The sequence below is a fragment of the Corapipo altera genome, unplaced genomic scaffold (genome assembly GCF_003945725.1).
Source record: "Corapipo altera isolate COAL_440 unplaced genomic scaffold, ASM394572v1 354, whole genome shotgun sequence".
Taxonomy (NCBI): domain Eukaryota; kingdom Metazoa; phylum Chordata; class Aves; order Passeriformes; family Pipridae; genus Corapipo; species Corapipo altera.
The window spans coordinates 718285-743378 of record NW_020885020.1 but is presented as its reverse complement, the minus strand read 5'-3'; the positions used below and the strand labels follow the sequence as shown (position 1 = coordinate 743378).

General features: G+C 56.0%; 2 protein-coding genes across 6 annotated transcripts in view; both read left to right on the top strand.

The window, feature by feature from the left end:
• LOC113959068 overlaps nt 1–5903 on the top strand; it is a 7650-nt gene extending 1747 nt beyond the window's left edge. For both annotated transcript variants that reach the window (XM_027667831.1, XM_027667830.1), the window contains exons 4-15: nt 1799–1947; nt 2104–2251; nt 2506–2693; nt 2783–2920; nt 3094–3208; nt 3336–3473; nt 3725–3937; nt 4069–4224; nt 4379–4480; nt 4872–4974; nt 5244–5300; nt 5598–5903. In XM_027667831.1, the coding sequence (XP_027523632.1) occupies nt 1799–1947; nt 2104–2251; nt 2506–2693; nt 2783–2920; nt 3094–3208; nt 3336–3473; nt 3725–3937; nt 4069–4224; nt 4379–4480; nt 4872–4974; nt 5244–5300; nt 5598–5791 (1701 nt within the window). In that variant the 3' untranslated portion in view covers nt 5792–5903. The remainder of the gene's footprint in view (nt 1–1798; nt 1948–2103; nt 2252–2505; nt 2694–2782; nt 2921–3093; nt 3209–3335; nt 3474–3724; nt 3938–4068; nt 4225–4378; nt 4481–4871; nt 4975–5243; nt 5301–5597) is intronic.
• A 79-nt stretch (nt 5904–5982) lies between these two features.
• Nucleotides 5983–24887, top strand: ASB1 (ankyrin repeat and SOCS box containing 1). Of its 4 annotated transcripts, none has more exons than XM_027667832.1 (7): nt 5983–6139; nt 7825–7981; nt 8614–8728; nt 14776–14917; nt 16973–17275; nt 20826–21087; nt 23013–24887. In XM_027667832.1, the coding sequence occupies exons 3-7, from the start codon at nt 8653–8655 to the stop codon at nt 23334–23336; spliced, it is 1107 nt and encodes a 368-aa protein (XP_027523633.1). In that variant the 5' UTR covers nt 5983–6139; nt 7825–7981; nt 8614–8652; the 3' UTR covers nt 23337–24887. The 4 variants fall into 4 exon arrangements, with proteins under 4 accessions (XP_027523633.1, XP_027523635.1, XP_027523634.1 ...); XM_027667834.1 differs by having other exon boundaries at nt 20708–21087; nt 23013–23257; XM_027667833.1 differs by lacking the exons at nt 5983–6139; nt 7825–7981; nt 8614–8728 and adding an exon at nt 14590–14642 and having other exon boundaries at nt 14771–14917.
• The last annotated feature ends 207 nt before the right edge of the window (nt 24888–25094 follow it).

The following is a 25094-nucleotide window of genomic DNA, read 5'->3' as shown; positions in this document are numbered from 1 at the left end:
GCAGGAGGGTGAGTGGCAGAGCTGGGCCACAGGGCTGGTGGCTGCAGTCAGATGGGCCTCATCCCATCCCATCCCATCCCATCCCATCTCCTGTGGACATGGCCAGGGAAACGGAGGGGGGAAGAGGGCCCAGGGCTGATCCATGCACTGGGCATCCCAGGGCTGGCCCTGCCTGTAGAGTACAGGGCTGGGCCGTGTTCTCCGGCCTGTCCTGCAGCCCCTCAGCTCTGACCGCGCTCACTCTTTGCCAGATCCAGGACGGGACCGAACACAGGAGCAGGACCGCGCCTGTGGCCGCTTCTGCAGGGCAGCACAGGTACCTGCAGCCACGGCCTCCTGGGCTGGGCCTGCTGTCCCTGCTCAGCCTGGCACCGCTGTCAGAGCTCTCCATGCCACATCCCTCTTTTCTCTGCCCTTCATTCTCCTGCAGAGGTTGCTGGACTCCAATCCCATTTGGCGTAGAAAGACCAGTGCCTCACCATCTGAGGCCATGGCGCAGCCTGAGCCCAACCTGACCAAGCTCAGTGTGCCTGATGCTCCCAGTGTGGACGTTCTTGATGAGGGAGTTGTCTCTGCTCAAGTAAGCAGCCTGTGGGCAGGGATTGTGTGAGTCCTCAAGCTGGGTCTGCTGGGCCCCTCAGCCTTTGAGGCTGGCACAGTGTGGTGGGAAGGGAAGCACTTCTTGGCGGAAAGTGGGCGAGTTGCTCCCTCTGGCAGCTCTTGAACTGCCCCATGTCCCCTCCAGGCCAGACTGTGGGACTTGATGGCCTGGAGCGTTCTGAACACTCCTCTATTGCAGATGACTTCCAGGCACTTCTGCAGGATTTGGTCACCCAGAGATTTTCCTGCCATCTCTCCTGCAGGTAGCCATGGAGCCAACCAGAGACATGGAGCAGAGACCCCCCAGGGTGCCCAAGCTGGCGTGGATGAAGGAGGAGGAGGAGGAATGCCCTGGGCCTGCCCCAGCACAACACCCTGAGGAGGTGGAGCAGTCCCAGCCCCTGCAGGAGGGTGAGTGGCAGAGCTGGGCCACAGGGCTGGTGGCTGCAGCCAGATGGGCCTCTTCCCATCCCATCTCCTGTGGACATGGCCAGGGAAACGGAGGGGGGAAGAGGGCCCAGGGCTGATCCATGCACTGGGCATGCTGGGGCTGGCCCTGCTTGTGGAGCACAGGGCTGGGCCGTGTTCTCCGGCCTGTCCCGCAGCCCCTCAGCTCTGACCGCGCTCGCTCTTTGCCAGATCCAGGACGGGACCGAACACAGGAGCAGGACCGCGCCTGTGGCCGCTTCTGCAGGGCAGCACAGGTACCTGCAGCCACGGCCTCCTGGGCTGGGCCTACTGTCCCTGCTCAGCCTGGCACTGCTGTCAGAGCTCACCATGGCACATCCCTCTTTTCTCTGCCCTTTGTTCTCCTGCAGAGGTTGCTGGACTCCAATCCCGTTTGGCATAGAAAGGCCAGTGCCTCACCATCCGAGGCCATGGCGCAGCCTGAGCTCAACCTGACCAAGCTCAAGGGCAAGGCTGACAGTCCAACGACTGAGGGTATCGCCGACACTGAGAGCACACCTGTTCAGCGCCTGCCCAATGCTCCCAGTGTGGGCGTTCTTGGAAAGAGAGTTGTCTTTATTCAAGTAAGCAGCCTGTGGGCAGGGATTGTGTGGCCCCTCAAGCTGGGTCTGCTGGGCCCCCTCAGCCTTTGAGGTTGGCACAGTGTGGTGGGAAGGGAAGCACTTTTTGGGGGAAGGTGGGGAATTGCTCCCTCTGGCAGCTCTCCAACTCTCCCCTGTGTCCCCTCCAGGTGCCAGCTGTGGTGAGGTACATCCACTGGTGGCTGACTGCCCACGTGTCTGCCGGGCATGTGCTGGATAACACCCTTCTAGCACTGACCCAGGCACACCCCGCGGATGTCACCATCAGCCTCCTGCGCTGTGCCCCCTCATGTGACAGGTACGGGCTCCACCTGCCTTGAGGGCTCACCAGCCTTTAGAGCCCATCACCCCCCTGCCCCTGAAAGCACTGTGGCTCTGTCACCCGGCCCCTGCAGCTGCCCAGGTCAGGGCGCTGTGCTCGAGAGCCCCCTGACGCAGAGCTCTGACTCCACAGAGCTGCCGCAGTCATGTGGAGGACCATCGCCTCGTCGGGAACGACCCTGGAGAAGGTGCTGCCAGTGCTGCTCTCTGTGATGGAGGACTGGCCATGGCACAGCACCTGCACCTCCGATGGGGACAACGCAGATGTCTTTGCCCTGGCTGTGAGTTTCTGGAAGCTTTGCTTGCCCCCAGGTTGCCTCTCTGGCAGCTCTCCATCCTCCCCCAGCACGGCATCTCCCTGCCCATCTCCCTGCAGGCACTGGGCTGGAAATGTGGGTTAGCAGCAGGTTCAGGGGCACCAGGCCGGGCACTCCCCTCGAGTCTCCCCTGGCAGGGGGAGCCCTGCCATGCTCAGGCCCTGCCACATGGATGTCTTGGCACTGAGCGCTGTGTCCGGGTGGTTTGTCTTTTGCAGGCAACTCTGGCACTGTGGACGATTGTCCAGGAGCCCCAGTGCCCAGGGCCATTGATGGAGTATTCCCCCCATCTCCTCATGGCTCTGCTCTTCCAAGTTTTCATCACCACAGAGCAGATGCCCGAGGAGGTCGAAAGCTTCTGGAGGGGATGCCGGGAGGAACACGACCTTCCCACTGACCCCAACAGGTGCTCCATCCCAGTCCTCCCCTCCCTCCCATGGCCTCAGGGCTGGGGCCAGGGTTCCCAGCATGACCTGGGCTTTGCTCTGCACACAGATTTGCAGTGCTGAGCATGAAGGCCCTGCTCTGCTGCCTGCACTGTGAGGATGTGGTGTGTTCAGTGGAACACAATCGTGGCTGGGCGAGGCTCCTCAATGCTCGCAGCCGCCGCTACGCAGTGGGTCTGCTGGCCAGGTGAGACCCCCTTGTCCCCGCTGTTCCTGTCCTTTCTGCTTGTCCTTTCTGCCTCCCAGAGGGCCCTCCATCCCTCCTGGGCTGGTGGGGAAAGACCAGGGCTCTGTGAATCTGTCCTGGGATAGGTTTGCCCACCGGGCTCGGGGTCAGTGGTGCCTTTTTCCCCCCGGCAGGGAGATGCGCCGTGTCTCCAGCCCCTTGTGTTCCCGCATCGCACTCCACCTGCTGGAGTTGCTGAGCAGGGAGGAGCCGTGCTGGGACCTCCCTGCCATGGCATTCCTCGTGGAGGTGAGCCTGATAGTGAGCACTGCCTCACTGAGCTGCCTCCAGCTCTCTGGCCTCTTGGAGGGCCCAGTCCTGTGCGGGTCTGGGCTCCTGCCGGCCGGGCACCCCGTCACTGCTCCGTGGCTTTCAGGTCCTGGACTGCCTGGACATGCGTGACTGGGGAGGCAGCGTTCTGCAGAGCCTTTCAAGGCACCTCTGGAGCGAGTGCCCAGAGAGGCGTCGCCTGGCGCTCCGAGGGCTCCTGGTGCTCAGCCAGGATTCTGGGATGGTGAGGAAGGGGAAGGGGCTGAAGCCGTGCAGGCAGTGTGGGGCTGGGTAACACGGTCTTTTGGGCTTGGTTAAGCATTGGGAGCTGTGGCAGCTGCTCCCAGCTCTGCTGCCTCCCCGTTCAGCTGCCCGAGTCCCTTGGCCTTTGGCCTCTGGGCTCCACGGCAGCACGTGGGGCTGCCCTGCCGAAGTGGGGTTGGGGCTGCAGCCGTTCATGGCTCCACAGCACAGCGTTGTGTTTGTTCCTCACAGGCCAAGAGAATTTGGAGCCTATCGGATAGCCTGGTGCAGCTCCTGGGGGATGAGGACAGAGATACGGTTTGGATGACGCTCTCTGTGCTCGACAACGTGCTCTGGAGCAGTGTCTGGACACAGCTCCAGAAAAGGGTCCAGAGCAAAGACCCCCTAATATCCACCCCCACCGGCCTGCAGTTGGCTGAGGCGCTCCGGCCACTCTTTGACCACGTAAGGCTCTGTGCCCCCCCACGGGCTCTGGGTACTGCTGGGAAACTTTGTGCCCTGTGGATTTTCAGGTCTGTGCCCGATGGGGCCTGGAGAAGCTGGTGCTGAGGTCCTTTCCTCTTTCTGTCCACCAGGACGACAGCAGTGTGCGGGAGGGCTCCATGGTCATCTTCACACGTGTGATGAAACTGATAGAGAGAGCGGGAAAGAGAGCCCTGAAGCCACACGTGTGCCTGAGCCTGCTCCCGCTCTACTTCCACCGGCACGATGAGAACCCGGTTGTGAAAAAGGTGAGGACTCGTGGGCTCTGGTGTCCCATGGGAGGGGGCTGGGCTGCCTCCTGGCCTGGCACATCGTGGGCTCCAGCCTTCTGGCCTTGGTCCAGGGACACGAGTCCCGTGCCCTGGGCTGTGGTGCCATGTCCTGGTCTCTGTTGCTCTGCAGGCCTCTCAGAAAGCACTGCTGGCTGTGACCAGGTTCCTGAAGAGGAGGGATCTTGGGCGCCTGGTCAACACAGAGGAGCCATGGAGTTTTGGAGAGTGCCTGGTAAGGACGACCCCAAAGCCGCAGTCCCCGATGCCCAGAGTGCGGGGCTGGCACTGTGCCCCTGCCCACTGCTGCAGCCGCCCGCGGGACAGCAGCCTGCGCCCCACCCGCTGCTGCCTTGCCTGGGGCGTGCGGGCTCCTCTGCAGGCTGCTCTGCCCCCGAGCCAGGGGGCCGCTGGAGCCCCGGCCCAGCTGGGCTGTGGGGCAGGGCAGCCCCACGGCTGCCGGGGAGCAGCCAGCCCTCTGCTCCCTCCAAAGCCGGCCCCAGCGGCTGCTGCCCGGGCCTCAGGGCTGTGCAGGCAGGGGAGGCCAGTGCTGGGCGCAGGCAGCGCCCGGCCAAGGGGCAGAGCCCCAGCCAACCCTTCCCTCTGTGCCCTGCTGCTCTCTCCAGCTGGAAAAGGACCGGAGCCGAGTGGCCGAGTACGTGGACCAGGCCCTGCCGTACCTGTGGAGCCCACAGCAGCCCCTGCGAGAGGCGGCCGTCAAGTTCATGGGTGAGCCACAAGGTCCCTCCCCGCCCCGCTGCAGCTCGGCCCCAGCCCCGGCTGCTGCAGCGGCAGCAGGATGCGGCCCAGGGATGTGCCGGGGAGCCCCGAGTGCCCTGGTGACTGCTGCCGCCCTGTGCCAGCCCAGCCCTGGGGAGTCCCGAGGCGGGAAGGCCCCGGGCTCAGCCCTGCCAGGGCAGGAGGGTGTGTGGCCGGGCCGACAGTGCCACTGGGGGGGAGCTGTGCCGCTGGGGCCCTGACAGCATCTGTGTTCCCAGGGGTGGCCGGCAGGTACCTGAGGGGACAGTACAAAGAGCTGCAGCTCATCATCGATGGTGAGTGAGGGCAGTGGGGCTGGTGAGGGGAGCACAGACCCTGGGCAGGGAGCTGCAATCCTGCCCTGGCTGCGCAGGGCTCTGCTCCCTGCCCGGACGAGGGGCAGCGTGGGCAGAGCAGGGAGAGATTTCAGGGGCACAGGGGGTTTTGGTGGCCAGCACCTTCCAGCTGATCCCGCTGGGCCCTGCTCCCTCCTGGCAACAGCAAGAGCTGGGTGGGATGGCCCTGGCAGGAGGGGCTCCTCGGGTCCCCACCCATCCGGGCTCTGACCTTGTCTCTGTTCCTCTCTGTTCCAGCCCTTCAAGCCACGACAGATGACAGCAGCCCCACTGTCTCCAAGCTGGCACTTGAAAACATCAACTTCCTTAGAGCTGTACAGAGAGCTCCCTACCTCCAGCAGCTGCGAGACCAGCTCTGCAGGGCATGGAGTACCCGGCCTTCTGTGTGGGGCTGTGTGTGCCTGTGCTGCTGTAGCTGTGTGGAGAGCTGATGCAGGCAGCTCTGTCTGTGGGAGCCACCTGAGCTTGTGGGGAAGACGCCTCTTCTCTGCAAGCTCTTCCTTTTACACTAGCATAGGAATATTAAATAACTCTTGTCATCCACAGAGGCCCAGGAGCTTTTTTTGGGTGCCCGGTGTCCTCAGGGCATCTGGGAAGAGGGAAAAAAGGGCCCTTGTGCTCAGCAACACTTGCCCAGGTGTGCAGTGCGGAAGGCCAGTCAGACTCCCAAAACTGAATATGGACAAAGATTCCTCCCAGACAAAAGGTGCCAGGACAGAAAGCTCTTGCTGCCCATGGAGTGCCCAGGCTGGCCCACCAATTGCACCTGAAACCCAAAGGTTGCAGGCTTTCTTTCCTAGGGGAAAGGGCTTTTGTTTGCTTTTTTCAGCCCCGTGCAGAAATTGCCAGTCCAACTCTGTGGTGGTTTCGAGCTCAGTTCCTTGCTAAGTCCCCAACACCACAGCAAAAGCTTCCCCCCCAAAAACCAAGGGAAAAGAAAAAAAAAATACCAAGAGAACCGAAATAAGAGAACTAAAGCAATATATATTTTGCCCCTCCTTCTGCACTGACCTTGGGGTCTGCACTGCTGTTCCTGTGTTCTCACTCCACTCTTCCCTGGCTGGAATTCTCTCTGTGCCACAACCTTCTGTTCCTAAATATGTCATCCCAGAGGCATTACTGTCACTCCTGATGGGCTGACCCTTGGCCAGTGGCAGGAAGCCCCTCCTGGAGCCGGCTGGCATTGGCTCCACGGGACAGGGAAAGCTTCTGGAAGCTTCTCACAGAAGCCACCCCTGTAGCCCCCCCACTACCAAACCCCAGCCACAGAACCCACTATACCCCTGATCTGGCACCTTTTGGGTTTCATCTCATTTATCCCTTTCGCCTTTTCTTCTTTCCCAGTAGGGCCCCAAGCTAAAAGCAAAAAATTCCCTTCCAACCCAAAGCATTCCATGATTCTCAAAGCCAAAATTGCCCCTTCGTAGCAGCATTAAAAGCCCTCTGATGGGGTTTTATTGCTCTGTTGCTGTGCTGGGCACAAATCAAACATCTCTCTGTCCCTCAGATTTTATCTGCTGTGTCTCTCAAGCACAGCAGGAGGACATTTCTGACATATCCCCACTCCATGACCCAGTTTTGAGTGGAGAAAGAGGAAATTTGGGTCACTTGTTAAAAGCATCACTGGTAGGAGGGGCTGGAAGAAGGACCAGCACAACACTCAGGGTTGTTTTTTCATAGAATCGTGGAATTGTTTGCATTGGAAGGGACCTTAAAGCTCATCCCATGTGCAGGGACACCTCCCACTGTCCCAGGTTGCTCCAAGCCCCATCCTTGGACACTTCCAGGGTTGGGGAGGCCATGACCTTGGGGAGCCACAAGCCTGGGAGCTGATATTTGGTAACTGAGCCATTTTAAACAACTCTGGAGCCGCTTCCACTTAACAAGAGAGGTAAAATAAGCAGAGAAAAATTATCTTTTCCAAATCCCTTGAAGCAGAACCCCCTTCCCCGGGAGCAGAGGGAGGTGGTCGAACGTGTGGAGGGGAGAGCTAATTGTCACTCCTTAATTAGCTCTGCCACCGCCAGTGGGAGCCAGGCCAGGAGTCGGGAAAACAACCGGGCGAGTGTTTTATGTTCACACCCCACCTCGGAGCGCAGAGCCCGCTGTAAAACAGGCAGGAATGCCGCTGCCTGGAAACCCACTCGGCATTCCTGTGTCCCTCCTTCCCAGAGACACCTTTCTCCGGGTAATTGTTCCAAACCCGCGGCGTGTCCAGGGAAATCATGGCTTTTAGGGTCTTTTTTTTAGCACTGGGGTTTGAGTAGGGGGGAGAGGTAGTTCTTGGCTTTGTTTAGTTCCCTTAAATCCCCCCTTCCCTGGGACTGCCCAGGGGCTTCTTTTCCCCCTTTTTGCTTCTCTGAAGGCTCAATTCAATAAATACACATCCGGCTCCTTGGGAGCTTAATGAAATTGCGGGAGGCACTTCCAAGAGCAGGATGTTTATTTTTCTCTGCTGCTGCAGGTCCTGCGTGCCCGGAGAGCTCCATAAAGAGCCCCTTGTGCCTGAGCGGGAACGCTGGGGCAGCCGGGAAGTGCTGCACTCACTCAACACCGGGCTCCTCTTACTGCACAGCCGGCTGCCTTTCCAGGGAATTTAGGAAAACGAGCCCAGTGTTAAGGTGGGAAAGTCAAGCACTTGCAAGGCAGATACAGCCTGGAGAGCTGGGTTAATCCACCTGTTTATGGGAGCATATTATGGAGCAGGCTCCTATTTTCCCCTAGTCCTTGCTGCTCAGGTCATGGAGGTTTCTACCTTCTGACAGAACCCCCTGCCTTTGCAACGTGCTCTCTCCAGAAATGTCCAACACCAGGGAGCTCCCAGTGCCTGCTCCTGGCTGGATGCAGCAGGTGGGGCATTCCCAAAGGAATGTCCTCTGAAGGAATGTGGAGGTGCAGGTGCTGCCAGGGGGGAGCAGAGAAGCCTTTCAGCCCTGCTGAGCCTTTGGGCATCAGCTCCGCTTTCTGGCCTCATTACTCATTGCTGGTGACACCAAGCTGGGCCTCAGTGAGACAGCAGTCCCAAGTCCCTGGGAGCTGCACCCTTGGGCATGGGGCTGGACTGCCTGGAATGTCTTGGTGGGTGGGAATGGATGATCCTTGAAGGCCCCTTCCAGACCAAATCATTCCATGATTCCTATGAAATCTTCACTGTTTGATGGGTGGGAATGGATGATCCTTAAAGGTCCCTTCCAGCCCAAACCATTCCATGATTCCTGTGAAATCTTCACTGTTTCCTCTCTCTGTGTTTCAGGAGAAAAACACTGGTTTGGGACCCTGAGCTGCAGCAAGGATGGATGGATGGATGGATTCAGAAAATTTGGAAAGATGCAGAAAATTTGGACGCATTCCAACACCAGGGGTTCATGGTGAGTTCTGTTCCTTTTGGGCCTGGCACTGAACATTCCCAGAATAAACCACGTTCCTTGCCTGAGAGACCTCCAGCCACCAGGCAGAGGATGTGTCACGGCAGCAATAAAGTGTTGGGAAATCAGGTCTCTCCTGGCCTGTTATTCCCATTCTGGAAGGGATATTCCAAAGCATCAGATTAAAACCAACTCATCTGTTTAGTTCTTTTATTTTGGCCTTCCCAGTCGCAATTCCAAAGCTTCTACTGGAAGCCCTCGGTGTGTTTTGGAATGGGAGCCGAGTGCCTTTTCCAGCACCTCTGGCTCTGCTTTCCAGGACACAGGGGTGGGAAATCTCCTTCTTCCCACTGAGGAGGGGGAATGGGGTCTCAGAGGGTGTTTGTGTTGCCTTGGATTTGACATTTTTTCTCAGGAGCTTCCATGTTCAAGGTGCTCAGCTGCGGGGAAGGATGAAGTGGGATGAGGTGGCCTCATGGGAAGAGTGAGGGACATGGAATCACAGAGTATCCTGAGTTGGAAGGGACCCACAAGGATCATCCAACTGTTCTGTATGTTGGAAACGGGCTTTTCTCCTCTCCAGCTCTTTCTTTTTTCCCCCTCTTGCTTTTCCTCGAGTTTTCTTCTGACAATCCCATGCAGGTGCTGAAAGAAGTTCTCCAAAGGGCAAAAACAAAGGGGGAGGAACCCCTTCCAGTTTTGTTTTCCCATCCAAATCTGAATATTTTCTGAGGAAGGGAACAAAAGATAACTAAAAATACAAACAAACCCCTTTTGTCTGCAAATCCCCTGGTGGGAGTGGGGGAAGTTGGACTGAAACATTCCTGGGTGACTCATTCCTGGGCGGTTTTTTGCCCTGGATGGAAAGTTGTCCTCAGCAGATTGGATGTTCTTTTCTAACCTGCCTGGTTTGTTGACTGAGGTAAAGGAGGTGCCTGTTTCTCCTTTGGTATTCCCACGTCTGCCATCAGAGGAAGGTTCCAGGTGGCTGTTTCTCTGGGAAAGCGGTGATAAAAACTCCATGGGTGTTTTCCTGCCCTGCCTCAAGCTGGAGATGGTGCCTCAAACTGTCGGTTGGTGATGCCCCAGGGGAGAAAATCCCTTCAACCACGCGTGATCCATGAGCTGGGGACCTGTGGCCAAGGTCCAGCCTGGATCCTCTCCCGTGATGGAGGCATGGAGAGACTGGAGTGCTGGATTTTGGTTCTTTGTACTCCGGGGTAGAACAGAGGGGAGGAGGAAGGATTTCTAAAGCCAGAGCCTTTCGTGGCCTCCACAGAAATAAATGATGGGAAAAGAATGGGAAAGAAACATGGAACGCTGCTCTCTCTCAGGTGATCCCAAGGAACCCTGCTCCCTCTCAGGTGATCCCATGGAACCCTGCTCCCTCGGGTGATCCCAAGGAACCCTGCTCTCTCTCAGGTGATCCCATGGAACCCTGCTCCCTTGGGTGATCCCATGGAACCCTGCTCTCTCTCAGGTGATCCCATGGAACCCTGCTCCCTGGGGTGATCCCATGGAACCCTGCTCCCTCGGGTGATCCCATGGAACCCTGCTCCCTCGGGTGATCCCATGGAACCCTGCTCCCTTGGGTGATCCCATGGAACCCTGCTCCCTCGGGTGATCCCATGGAACCCTGCTCCCTTGGGTGATCCCAAGGAACCCTGCACTCTCTCAGGTGATCCCATGGAACTCTGCTCCCTCGGGTGATCCCAAGGAACCCTGCTCTCTCTCAGGTGATCCTATGGAACTCTGCTCCCTCGGGTGATCCCATGGAACCCTGCTCTCTCTCAGGTGATCCCATGGAACCCTGCTCTGTCTCAAGTGATTCCATAATCTTACTGGGAGATATGAAAGGGATGTGTAGGCCAACCATTGTCCTCTCTCCTTCTCAATTGGCATCCAGTGGTCAAGGCTTAACATACCACCCAGGAAGAATCCAAGGATCAGAGGTGTGTGACCCACCCCTGTCTGGGCACAGGCAGTAGGAAATATTCAGGTTCTTTGGTCATTTTTCCACAACACATGGTGAAGCCACCGTAAACTTTCCTTTGGGACCATGTTGGAGCTGGCATCCCCCATCCATGACCATCCATGACCATCCAGATCCAGGCTCCTGGTTTTATTGCCCCTGAGGGTGGTGGGACACTGAACAGGTCACGGCCCCAAGGCTGCCAGAGCTAAAGGAATGTTTGGGCAACACTCTCAGGGACAGGGTGGGATTGCTGGGGTGTCCTGGGCAGGGCCAGGAGTCGGACTGGATGGTCCTTGTGGGTTCCTCGCAGCTCAGGATATTCCATGATTCTACAATTCCACGACCTGTGTTTCTCCCGGTGGTTCCTGGGGTGTTACAGTGTAATCTCCACTCCACAGTCTCGTGGTCAGGATTGAAGGAGCAAAGAGCTGGACACCTGCTGAAAGGTTAAAACTCCTCAGTCCTGCCTTTTTTCCCTCCAGACACTCCTGTTTAGGCCCATCAAGGCACATTTGCAGCATAGTTAACTCCCTGCACTACAAGGAACCTTCCTGTTGTCATCTCCCTGGTTACAGCCCTAAAGACAGGCCTGGATGCTGCAATTAAATCCTCCTCCCATCTCTCATTCCTGTTTTCCTCTTAATGTGTGTCCTCATGTCCACCACACAAATTCCCCAGAAAACCCCTGAGCTGTGCTAAAAACAGGGGATGAAGGATTTTCCCCCCTCCCTCTTTCCCCCCAGATGTATTTATCACCAGGGCAACTTCACTTCAGAGTTCACTAAAAATCCAAGCCCCTGGCTTAGATCCAGGGAGGGAGAAGTTTTATGGACTGAGCTAAGTGTGAATTACAGTTCTGGTCACGGCATTTTTTTTTCCCTCTTCCTTCCTTTCTTTCTTCCTTTCCCGTGACTGGGACTCTGTCACAGCTTTTTTTTTTTCTGCTGCCTGGCAGGTCTGGGAGGAACCTTGAGGGATTTAGAAGGTGTTGGTGCCTCTGGAAAAGAGTCGTGGTGGGGGGACTAACCACTGTTTTTAGCACCGGGTGTAAATAATTGTCCTTTTCAATCACTTGGCGGTGAGACTCCCAAGATGTCCTTGTTTATCCAGGAACTAGGGAGGAGGAGCCGCATTTCCTTCTCAGTCTGGCACTAAATGCAACCACTGGCTTCATTCTAGGGAGTAAAAGCCGTGGATGAACAGGAGTTCACCCCTCAGCCATGTTCCAGTGTGGCACGGGAGATGGGAAGGGAGGAGGGCTGTGGAGCCAAGAGCAGGGAGCAGGGAATATGTCCAGGTGCTGTGGGGAAAGGACTCTCTGGCGGTGCCCTGGAGGATGGGCTGGATCCTCTCTGGGATCAGGAGTGCCAGGTGGGATCCAACAGCCTGGTTGTAGGAGCGGGCTGGGAGAACTTGTTTTGTCTGGAGAATGAGGAGCACTATTGGGAGAGGGTGGGAAGTGGGTGTGTCTGCTTAGGAAGGGCAGTGGGGAAGGTGAGGGAATGTGGAGGGGTGGTTGAGGGCTCCTCTGGAGCATCAGGAGGAGTCTTTTTCTCTTCTCTCCCTCTCCTCTCCCTCCCCTCCCCTCCCCTCCCCTCCCCTCCCTTCCCTTCTCTTTTCTTCCCTCCCTCCTTCCTTCCTTCCCTCCTTCCTTCCCTCTTTCCCTCCTCTTCCTTTCCTCCCTTTTCTCTTCCTTTCCTCCTTTCCTTGTTTCTTCTTATCACTTCAGGGTTTGGAAGTGGAGGAAAGGTCCTGCCTGAGTGGCAAGTCAGTGTGTGTTGGCTGTGCTGGATAAGTGGCTAATTTTAGATCCTGGAGGCCTCCTCCTCCTCCTCCTGGAGGCTCCAGTTTCCAGGCGGGGTGGGATCAGCCCAAAAGGCCACCCATGGCTGGAATGGAGGGAAGGGAGGACATGGTGAGCCCATCTTCCCCGGCTGCTTCTCCCTTCTGGGGGTGGGAGTAGCAAGGGAAGGGTTCTGGAAGCGATGTCCTTCAGGACAGGGAGCCAGCAGGACCCAGTTCCTCTAGATCCACTGTCTGGTGGCACTGGGGGACCTCAAACAAGCAGCAGCTCCCTTTGGAAATGGTCCATGCACCTCCCCACTGTCCCAGTTCCAGGAAGCACTGGCTGATTATTATTATTATTATTATTATTATTAGGATGATGATGGAATAACTCAGGCTGAAGGGAACCTCAGGAAGTCATCTAGTCTAACCTCCTGGAGCACAGGTTGTGCCCTCAGCTTGGGGGAGATGGATCTGGTGGGAGCAGTGAGGTGTGCTGGACAAAATGATTTCTCCAGACTAGGAAAAAGCACTTCCAAGGTCTTGGCCAAGTGTTGACCTGTTTGCAAAAGTTCTGCCTTCCCATCTTTGTCACGGAGATTGGCAGTTTAGTGTATTTCTCCATGGGATTTCTCCTAAACACCCATGGAATTCCAGAGCTGGAGGCTGAGACAGCACAGTCACTCCCTTCCCATCACCCCGGTACAAGAACTCATGAGGACAACTTGGGATGGGTTGATTTTCAAGGGAATTTAATGGGGGAAAAAAAGAGAGAGGGGAAAAAAGCCCAGCTCAGGAGATAAACTGCTGGAAAATACAGTGGGATGTGGTATGTAAGAACCTTCTGCCTGCATTGCAGCATGTCTGCAAGAACATAAATACTTATAAACATGGGGATGGGAGAGGAGACAGTGGTTGAACAGAGGCATTTGCTGTAGAACTGAAGGAACCTCAAACCATGAGCGATCCCAACTTCATCTGCCCTGTTTATCCATCACTTTATTCCTCTCTGAGGCTCTGCTTTGTCCACAGGGACAACAACCATAATGCAAGTAAACACTGCTGTGTCCTCTGCTCCCCTTTCTTCCCTGTCCACACTTTCCCTGTGGGAGAAGAGAAGAGTCAGCTCGGAAGGAAATAAAAAGCCCATGGACAAACATGCGTTTCCCTCTGGATGAGCCCCCGTTGCTGGGCACACTTAGGAGCAGGAGGAGCTCATTAAATCCATTCCCATTAAATCTATTCCCATTAAACCTATTCCCATTAAATCTGTCAGGGATGCAGGAGCTGGAAAGCTGCTCTGGTCTGTCTTGTGCTGTCAGAGCGACATGGGATGTCCGTGGCAGCTGGAGTGGACGTGGAGGGGGAGAGAGCTGTAAAGTGGGGTTGGGAAACCAAGGAAGGAATTCCCGGCCTTAGTTTTGCCTCATCTAACGGCATAAGGGCTGCAGGCAGGGGAAGGCGGTTTCTGAAATTCCCGTCCATCCCACTCCGCTTTTGATGTTCCAGCGGGCAAAGGGAATGGGTTCGAACCACCCCCAGCATTCCCCGCTGGCACCGGGCACTCAAGCCCGGGCACTCAGCACCGAGGGCGTGTTTTAAACGCTCAGTGCCAGGGCAATAAGGAGGATATAAGGCTATTAGAGTGTCCAAGGAAAGGCCGTGAAGGTGGTGAAGGGTCTGGAGAAGCCGGATGAGGAGCGGCTGAGGGCACTTGGATTGATCAGCTGGAGAAGGGAGCGGAGACCTCTCGGGGTCCCACGGGGGGCAGCTCCGACCCCTGCGTGACAAGGACAGGACCCGCGGGCACGGCCGGAGCTGCGCCAGGGAACGGTCGGGCTGGAGATCAGGAAAGGGTCTTCCCCCCCCCCCCCCAGCCGCTCCTGGGAGCGCCGCTGGAAGCAGGAGCCGCAATTCCCGGAGGAAGACAGGCGCCCGAGGGATGCCGAGGCGCTCGCGGCCGGCTCCTCCCGCTGAAGGAGGAAAGGCTCGGGAGCTGCCCCCGGAGCGCCGGGAAAATCCACCTTAACGCCCAGGCAGGAAGCGGCCGGGCGCCAATCAGGCCGGGAAGGGAGGGAGGGAGGGAGGGAGAGAGGGCGAGCGGGGCCGGCGGGGAGAGATGGCGGAGGGCGGGGACCCCCCGCCCGCCCCGGGCAGGTACCGTGGGCAGGGGGGCTCGGGGGGCTGTACCGGGGGACACAAGCGGGGCTCATCCCGGCTCCCTCCGCGGCTCATCCCGGCTCCCTCCGCGGCTCATCCCGGCTCCCCGCCGTGTCTCACTCCAGCGCAGGTCGGAACCTGAAGGAATGGCTGCGGGAGCAGTTCTGCGACCACCCCCTGGAGCACTGCGAGGACACCCGGCTGCACGACGCCGCCTTCGTGGGGGACCTGCCCACCCTGCGGAGCCTGCTGCAGGACGAGAGCTTCCAGAGGTGAGGAGAGCTGCCGGGGGAGCTGCCGGGGGGGAGGGCAGGGACACCCTCGGGGGGCACAGCGAGGTCCCGCGGCAGCAGCGATGCTGAGTCCCTGCGCCTTTTGGGGACCCCCATCGCACCCCGGCGTTCGCAGAGTGGGCTGCGTTGGAAGGGACCTTAAAGCTCATCCCGTCCCACCCCCTGCCATGGGCAGGGACACCTTCCACTAGTCCAGGTTTTCCATCCCTGGACACTTCCAGGGATGAGGGTTTTCATGGGAGAGGTGTCAGGATTGGAGGATGCCCCACTCACCATCCCCACAGCCTTGCGTTTTGGGAACCCCCAAATCACCCCGGTTTTCTGGGAGAGGTGTCTCCAAGAATGCTCTGCTCACTGTCCCCACAGCCTGCACTTTTAGGGCCCCCCATCTCACCCTGGTTTTCATGGAGTGGCTTGGGTCAGGAGGGACCTTAAAGCTCATCCAGTCTCACCCCCTGCCATGGGCAGGGACACCTCCCACTAAACTCCCACCCCCCTCCAACCTGGCCTTGAACACTTCCAGGGATGAGGGTTTTTGTGTGAGAGGGATCAGGGTGGGAGGATGCTCCATTCACACCCCCCCCCAGATCATCCTCCCTGGTCTCCCAGGACACAGATCTCACACCAGAGCTTGGTGGCCGTGCACAAACTCTTTTCAGATCAGGGTGGGAATGGGATCCCATGAAAACAGGAGTCCGTGGATAATGGGGAAAAACATACAAAAGGGATTACGATCAGCTGTAAACCCGAAACACCCCATGTTACAAACTCTGCCCAGTGCTAACCCTGGGATAGTTAATTAATTTTCCTGCACTGTGGAGAAAACTGCTTAGAGGGCTAAATGTGTCCTGGCCTCAAAAAAATGTCAATTCAGCAAAAAAGGAGAATGGGCCAAACCCTCCTTCTGCCACCTGGGCAGCTGGGGCTCTTTGGACCCTTGGCCTGAGGTTTTTTTGCATGAAAAAGCACAGTTTGACAGGAAGAGGAGGGCTGGACCCACAGCACCATCACACAGGGGATGGAGGGAGCAGGGAAGGGGTGCCTGTGATTGTGGGGGTAGATCTGGAGTTCCCCAAATCTCCAAGGATAAAGGGAGCACTTTGATTTTAAGGCTTGATGGGGGGGGGTTATACTGCTCCTCTATCAGAGCCATCTCCTTCAGTAAATTGGGAAAGGCCCTTATCCCCGACCAGCCATCCTAAAAGGGTTGGATGGCCTACTTAGGGTGGCTGCACCTCCCAAACTGAGTTTCCCTGGATTGGTGATTGTGTCATCCCGTGGTCCCTGGCTGAGCGTGGATGTTGCTGATGCTGTGATACAGCTGCATCCCTATATTTTCCATACATTTCTCCCTTTCTCCTGTGCCCTCTTGCCATTTCCCTGCTGCTTTGATGACTTTCTGCACCCTTTGGAGCAGCTTGAATTAAATGGTTGTGATCCCCAGCTTGGTCACTGCTGATTTCATGGAGTCATGGAATCACAGACTGGTTTGGGTTGGGAGGGACCCTAAAGCTCATCCTGTTCCAAGGGCGGGAACACCTTCCGCTATCCCAGGTTGCTCCAACCTGGCCTTGAACACTTCCAGGGGTGGGGCAGCCACAGCAATGTGGGATATTTCCCTGTCAGAAGGGAGTAGGGCAGTATTTTATATTCTTTATCGATGATTTTGACTGAATTTTGGGGCAGAGCTGGGAGAAAGCCCAGATTCCAGGCACTGCTCCCGGTTGTGTCTCTGTGCAGCACCTCTCAGGCTATTAACAGGAGCTTCTTAGGGCTGCTAAAAAGTGCCAAAAATCATGGAATATCCTGAGCTGGAAGGGATCACCGAACCCAAGCCCTGGCCCTGCCCCGGCCACCCCAACAATCCCACCCTGTCCCTGAGGGCGTTGTCCAAACGGGACAGCCTTGGGACCGCCACCGGTGCCCTGGGGAGCCTGGGCAGTGCCTGTCTTTCAGGGGGCAGTTTGGGCTGTTCCAGCATCCTCTTTGGGAGCTGGAAGGCTTCTCTGAGCCCCGTTTTTTCCCGTGGTGCAGCCGGATCAACGAGAAGTCGGTGTGGTGCTGCGGGTGGCTGCCCTGCACCCCCCTGCGCATCGCGGCCACCGCCGGCCACGGGCCCTGCGTGGACTTCCTGCTGCAGAAAGGGGCCGAGATCGACCTGGTGGACGTCAAGGGGCAGACGGCCCTCTATGTAGCCGTGGTCAACGGGCACCTGGAGTGTGCCAAGATCCTGCTGGAAGCTGGGGCTGATCCCAACGGCAGCCGGCACCACCGCAGCACTCCCGTGTACCACGCGGCCAGAGTGGGACGGGCAGACATCCTGCAGGAGCTCATCAGGTGGGAGCTGGGGACAGCCTGCAGGGGACAGGGGTGACATCCTGCAGGAGCTCATCAGGTGGGAGCTGGGGACAGCCTGCAGGGGACGGCGGTGGTTATGGGGCCGAAATCCTCCAGGAAATCATGAGGTGGGAGCTCAGGGACAGACTGGAGGAGGGACAAGGGTTGTCATGGTGTGGTTATCAAGAGGTGCCTCTGCCCAAATCCAGGTGTGGGAGCAGATGTGGTGATTTTGGGCCCCCTGCTGAATCCACAACAGGGATTTCATGGAGAAATAAATGTGAGGGAGGGAGATGGAAAGCAGCAGAAAAGAGCCTGGGGGGGAAGGAGAGAGGGAAGCAGGAGATCATCCCCACCTGTGCATCCAGTGGTGTCCCACTGGGCCTTCTTCCCCCTGGGCTTCCCCCTGGTGTCCTGGAGTCATTCTGGGGGTACTACCTTTGGACAGTCCAAGTTCCAGGTATCCAGGGGGTGGTCACAGGTATTCCCATAATTTGGGGTGATACATTGTGAGCAGTTGCTTCCTTTCCCACCATTTGCCACGGTGGGAATTTTTCTCTGGATGCTCTACCAGGCCTGGAATTGGCACCTTCCTGTCACAAATTCCTCCTTTCTGTGCTTATCCCAAATTCCCCTGTCGTGGCTGATTTTAGGGAAAGTTCCTCCTGTGGCCTTGGCAGTGTTTGAGACAGGGAGCTGTGACCTTCACAGGGGTGGCTCTTCTCCTTTCTCTTCTTCCCTTGGGATCTTATCTCAGCCTCCACATGCCTGGTGGAGCTGGTAAAGACATGGAGAGGAGAGAAGGTGGAGAGATCCCAAATGGAGATCCTTGTGTTCCCTGCTGGCAGCAGGTCTGTGTCCTGTGGTGTGACTTCCATGCCTGTTATCCTCATCAAAGCCCAGGAGAGGAGTCTCTAGTTCTGGGCATCCACTGTTCAGTCACATCCAAATCTTCCACGGGATCCAGCTCCCGACTCCCAGTTGAATTCCAGAGGGAGGTGGATCCCCTGAAGAACCTCATGGGGTGATGGGTGACCTCCTGTCCCTCTGGAAGCTCCCTCAGCAGCATCAACAGCGAGTGGGATCAAGGTGTAGGTTGTGGGAACCTGGATTGCTTTTTCTGTGGCATTTCCTGATTATTCCTGCTTTTAAATGGAAGATTTGTGTCCAAGGGATCATGCTGGACAACTGCCTTGATGCCAAATAATGAGAAATCACCAGGGGAAAATACAGAGAAATAGGAAAAGAGGGGAAAATTTTCTTGGATTCACACAGAGTCCAAATCAAGGAATCCCTTCTATGACCTCAAATGCTGGAAAATAACAAAGGATCAGGATAGAGAAAATTCCAAACCCTTGAGGGTTTTCTTCCCTTCTTCGCATGTGGGGGAGTGAGTTTTCATCCGAGTGCAGCTTTCAGGAAGCTGGCTAGGAGGAAAAATAGGACACAATTCCCCCTCCTTGCTCCTTTCCTATGAAGCTGAGAGCAGGATGTCCCCAGTGCCACGTGCTTGTTGATTCCCAAAAATCTCCCCTGATCCATCCACCCAGGCAGGCTGGAATGTAGCAAATGGGATTTCAGCAGCCCAGGGAGAGCTGGGGCCTTGATTTATGTGTCTGCTCCTCTGGATACCTTGCCAGCAATATTAAAGGCAAGATTTTTGGAAAACTTTCAGGCTTAAAAATGAACTGGAGTTTGTCCAGTCCCTTTTTATTCGGGAATGTCTCTCCCAGGGCTGCTCAGTTAATACCAAATTGTCAGATTGCCCAAAATGTCAAATATCCCTGAGCAGGGATTTCACAGATCCAGGGAGTTACTTAGTTCAAAATGCAGCTCTCTCCAAGGGTTTGGATCTGGCAGGGGGAATGCAATGGGGAAGACACTTTTCCTGGGATATAAGGAAATCTTTCAGCCTCAGAGAGCCCAACCCACTCAGGTTGTCTAAACCTCACCTGGTTAATCCTGGGTTTAAAATCATGCTGTAGCACAGTCGGGACCCCTGAGCATTCCTGAACCAAGGAGGAGATGGAATTGTATCCATTAATAGTAAATCCACACATCTCTGGGATGGTGATCCGTTTCAGAAGGCAGCTGGTGGAAATATTTTGAGGAGAGATGGCTTCCCTCCCGACTTGGGGTGGGATGGGTTGCAGTGGCTGATCCGTCAAGGATGAGAGGATCCTTTTTCCAGGTTAAAACAGGGAAAAAGGAGGGCTGACACATCCCCCTGATGCTTCAGGTGCCTGTCTGACTCTGATAAAGTAGAATTTGGGGTTTTGCTCAGAACTGAGGCTTTCCTCTGAGAATTTTTGGAGAAAAAAGGACTGAAATGAAGGAATAGCTGCTCCCTGCTCAGGAGGTCACCTTATGGAAGTGGTACCTCATCCAAATGCTCCTGGAATGTGATTTGCAGAGGAAAATCCACCCTTGTGCCATTTGCAGCTCTTGTTCTCTCATCTCTGGTTCTGGGTGTGCTTGAGACTCTTTCCACCCTCAGCATTAAAGGATTTGGTTAAAGATTTCCTGGTTTCAGCAAGAACTGGCCTTGTTCCGAGGCAGGATTTGTCCCCTGGGATTGTCCTTATTTTTGTCAGCTCCTGCAAGGAACATAATGCTGTCTAGGAAGACAGAAGGATCTCTGAGCACCCAGTTTGCAATTTTGGAAGGGGAATTGGTGGGTGAGGGAACCTTTTATGCCCCTGTGGGGAGAAGGGACAGAGCTTTGCTTGATCTGCAGTGGTTAAAACCAGCCATTCCTTAGGGATTGGGGTGGCTTCCCCCTTCTTCCCATCCAAGCTGTGTGGGAAGGAGATGTCTCCACTCTTCCATGGGGGCAGTCCTTCAGGAACTGCTCCAGTGTGGGTCACACTTCCATGGGGTCAGTCCTTCAGGAACTGCTCCAGGTCCTTCCATGGTGTCAGTCCTTCAGGAACTACCCCAATGTGGGTCACATTCCATGGGGTCAGACCTTCAGGAACTGCTCCAGTTTCATCTTCCAACTACTTTTTTCCTTCTTAAATCTGTTGTCTCAGAGGCATTACTCTCATTCCTGATGGGCTCTGCCTTGGCCAGTGGCAGGTTCATCCTGGAGCTGGAATTGCCTCTGCTGGATATGGAAAAGCTTCTGGAAAAACCACCCCTGGAGCCCCGCCCACTACCAAAACCTGGCCATGCAAACCACATACAGGAGGGCAAGGAAAGACGTTTCCCAGCTTTGTCTTTCCAAATCCTGGGAAAACCAGCTTTGCTTCTGGAAGATCTGCCCATGCTGGACATGTTGTCCCTAGTCCAAAGCCCCTCCAGACCCACCTGAGGGTGACAGTTCATGGCTGGTGGGACACAGAGGTGCCAAAGACAGGCAGGGTTCTCCCTCTCTGTGTGGGAATCCCCCTGGGTGTTCCCAGCCCTCCTGAGTTCCCTGTGCCCATGCAGGTACGGCGCGGACGTGGACGTGAACCACCACCCGCCTTCCCGGGGCCACTCCCCGCGGCCCCTCACCACGCTGGTGGTGTGCCCCCTGTACATCAGTGCTGCCTACCACAACCTCCAGTGCTTCCAGCTGCTGCTCCGGGCCGGAGCCAACCCGGATTTCAACTGCTGCGGGCCCATCAACCTGCAGGGCTTCTCCAGGGGTTCCCCGGTGTGCGTGCTGGACGCCGTCCTGCGCCACGGCTGCGACGCCGCCTTTGTCCGGCTCCTCGTGGACTTTGGGGCAGATCTCAGCCTGGTCAAGGTGGAGGCCTTGGGAATGGAATCCACGGGAAGGGTCAAAGTCAACGCTGAGGCTCTGGAGGTGTTCAAAGAAGCCAGGGGTAAGTGGGGATGGAGTTCCTGGAGCGGCGCTCCAGTCGGAGTCGGGAGAAGGGCTTGGGGGGGTTGTTTGGAAGTGAAGTGGTGGGGTGGGTGTTCCCGGCCTCTTTTGGGACTTCAGCAATTCCAACACATCCAAACCACAACTAGGCTCCAGCAAGGTGTTAAACTCAGCATCACTGATTTCTCCACCCCAAAATTAGCTCCCCGTTTCTTCCATTGCGTTTTGTATCTTCATGAGGTGAAGGTGCCTTTGGGGCCTGTTCAAGGACCTTCAGCAGTTCTAACACATCCAAACCACAACTGGGCTCCAACAAGGTGTTAAACTCAACATCAGTGATTTCTCCACCCCAAAAATGACTCCCTGTGTTTTCTCCTGTTGCATTTTGTACCTGAAGGTGCCTTTGGGGTCTGTTCTTGGGTTTTCAGCAGTTCTGAAGGCCCACACACGTAGGTGTGTTTGGAGCCTGTTCAAGAGTCTTCAGCAATTCCAACACTCCAAAAAGACAACTGGGATTCAACAAGGTGTTAACATCAGTGACTTCACCACCCCAAAAACGACTCCCTGATTTTTCCCTGTTGCATTTTATACCCTCATGTGCTGTTTTCCCTCCCGAGTCCTTCAGCAGCCCAATCTCTGTCTGTAAATCCACCTTTTCCCTCTTTCTCAGCTCTTTCCCATCACCTGAGGGTGTCCTCAGAGCCTGAGGCAGGGTTTAGGACTGTCTGAGCTGGGCTTTGGATCTGTGGATCACCACTGATATCCAGTTCTCCATTACTCCACAGGTGTATCCCAGCTGTTCTTGAGTGCCCCGAATCCAAGAGTTTTAATCTGAGAGGCTCCTAGGGATGTAAAGCCCTGAATGGTGGTGGCAAGGGGCAGCAGGAAGCTCAGATGGGGGTGGAAAAAGGGGGGGAAAAAGTCAGATTTTTGAATGAAACATCCTCTGGGAAGCAACCCAGAGCTTCAGAGCTGCCCATGCCTGAACTTACCTGCTATTCCTCTCTTTTTCTACCTAAAGCCACATCCACAGTGTCCCTGTTCCAGCAAGGGCAGCTCCTGGGAACACACCGGGCTCCGCTGGTGGAGGCCACAGCTTCACACCAGTGGAGTTTCCCTTGGGATCTCCTGAGTAATTTGCAAAGGATCCAGGCTGTGGGATCCAGCCCCCATCCCCAAATTCCTCAGCTTTACACGGGCCTGGTTTTTAAACCTGCCTGGATTTTTGCTGAGCACAGGCTCAGCTAGGCTGGAGCAGGTGGTTTTGGTTAAGCCCGGGTTTAGGAGGCAAGTGGGACTCCTCAGGTGGAGCTGGGAGGATAACAGAGTGGTGCCTTGGAGGTCCAGAGCCTGAATGAACATGGACACCACCATCCTGTTGTCCCTGTGCTGGAAGAGTTCTCCAGGAACTCCCAAGCCCTCAGAAGAAAGTTGGGATAAGGGCTGAGCTGCCCTTCCATGCTCTGGTTTCCCAGCAAAAATAGTGTCCATGTATTTTTAGAATGATCCAAGTAGAATCATGGAATATCCTGAGCTGGGAGGGCTCCACCAGGACCATCCAGTCCAACTGCTGTCCCTGCCTGAGACACCCCAACAATCCCACCCTGTCCCTGAGGGTGTTGTCCAAACACTCCTGGAGCTCTGGCACCACCGCCCTGGGGAGCCTGTTCAGTGCCTTCCAGAACCTTCTCCTGATATCCAGCCCTCCCTGACACAGCTCCAGCCATTCCCTGGGGTGCTGGTGTGCCTTGGCAGTGCTCTCCTGGCCCCTCTCCCACAGGGATGGGCTCCATGGTCCCCACCCCATCCAATGTGGAGCTGTCACTGCTCCAAATCCTTGGCTGGAAGGTTTGGCTTCCTGAGGGGGAGGATTTGTGCAGTTCTCCCTGTCCCTGTCCCTCAGTGATTCCATGTGTTTCCTTGCAGGCCGCCCCCGGAGCCTCCTGTCCCTGTGCCGCATCGCTGTCCGGAGAACCCTCGGCAAATCCCGCCTGGATCTCATCCATATCCTTCCAATCCCAGACCCCATTAAACAATTTTTACTCCATGAACACACTTAAGGGACAACTGGCTGCTTCCCTGGATGGTTTGGTTTGCTCAGTTTGCGGAAGCCAGGTGCCGATCCCAACCCTTTCCCCACGGAGTGCACATCATTCCCTGCTCCTGGGATTTTTTTGCCCTTCCAGATTTAAGGGGCAGTGGTTCTGTGTGTCCCTCATTTCCCCAGGGATTTGCTGGGAATGTGCCTGACCAAGGTGTGTGGGTGTTCCCCGAGTAAATACAATATATCCTAGAGCTGCTGGCACGAGTGGAACTCTGTCACTCCTCTGTTCCACACTCCTGGCTCTCCCTGCTGGAGACTTTCCTCTTCCTATAGGATACAAGGAAGCCTCTCTCTGCCACCAGTACTTGGCCTTTTCCTCCTGTGTGAAGTTTGTGAGTAAAATTGGGGGTGTTTTGCTCTGTCCTCTTCTGGTGGCACAGAAAACCAGGAGTTCCCACCTCCCTTTGACTCCAGATCCCATGGCATGGTCAGGGAAAGCCCTCCCAGATCTGCCTTCCAGCTCTGTTTTGTTTGTGGAAAAGGGAGAAGAAAGAGCTTTTTGGCTTGAGTTGGGAGACTCAAATTGGGAGATTCTGTGCCTGGACTCCTTTGATTCCCAGTGCCTCTTCATGCCACAAGCTCCCAGGAAAGTGTCATATCCAGGGAGCCAACAGCCTTTCCTCAGGGTCTCAGGGTCAGCTCCTTAAAGGCTCAGGGTCAGTGTAGAGGAATCCCTGCCAAAATCCCAGCGTTAGGAGGGCAAAGATGATGGTCCCTCAGGATCTTGGGAAAAAGCTCAGGTGATAGTTGCTACTTGCTTTTACTTCACTGCTTCAGGTCCTTTCTGGTCCCTGTGTTAGAAGGTGATTTTTTGGACACTTTTACTCTGCCAGATGTTCTTCCTGTGCTCATCCAGTGGGCAAAGGGGTTTTTCCAGATGGGGCTTTAAAGATCATCAAAGCCCAGACTGGGCTGGGTTGGAAGGAACCTTACAGCTCATCTCATTCCCAACCCCTGCCATGGGCAGGGACACCTTCCACTAGCCCAGGTTGCTCCAAGCCCCATCCCTATGGATTTACCCCACAGGCCTTGACAAATGTTCTTTATCCAGAGCCACAAATAAATGGAGGGCAGGAAAAACCCAATCCCTGATTATTTCCTGTTATTTCAATTCCATGACATGGAAGATCCGGCTGCCCCTTCCATCCTGATTTTAGCTTAAGGTGGCAAAAGCCAAGGATATTCCCAAGCCTTCCCTGGCTGAGATGGGATGGATGTGGAGCTGTGAGCAGGTGAGGAGGCAGCAGCTTTTCCCTGTTCCCTTTCCAGGCGAGCAGCTGGTTTCGGTTTTCCCGGTGCCTGCGAGTCGTGTGCTCACTTTATGGAGGTGTTAACATGCCTGGGAGATGCAAACAGGTTGTAAAAGCCTCTTGGCACCTTGCTGGGGGTTCCCTAATGTTTTGCAGGAGCATGGGATGGCCGTGCTCCGGGAGCTCCAGTGCAGAGAGGGGGGAATGGGGGTGGGTTGTGTTGGGACAAAGCCACGGAAGCTTTTTGTGGGGTGGCTTTTACCCCAGGATTTTGAGTTGCTTTGCAAACTGGGTGCTCCTGAGTGAAGGTGTGGGGAGAGTGAATCACAGAAGCCCAGAATCTCCGGAGCTGGATCCCTAAGGACCATCCAGTGCAGCTCCTGGCCCTGCTCAGGACACCCCAGCAACCCCACCCTGGCCCCGAGAGCCTTGTCCAAGCTCTTGGTGCTGTGACCAAACCCTGGGGAGCCTCTTCCAGGGCCCAACCCACCCTCTGGGGGCTGCTTCCACCTGAAATGAGCTATGGTGAAGTGCCCCAGTGGGAATTCCCCCCAGGAAATGGGGAGGATTTAGTGAATTTGCTGCCTGCTGTAACTCCAGTATAATTAAAGCTAAGCCTGGTACAATATTAATTCTGAAGTCAATCCCAAGGGT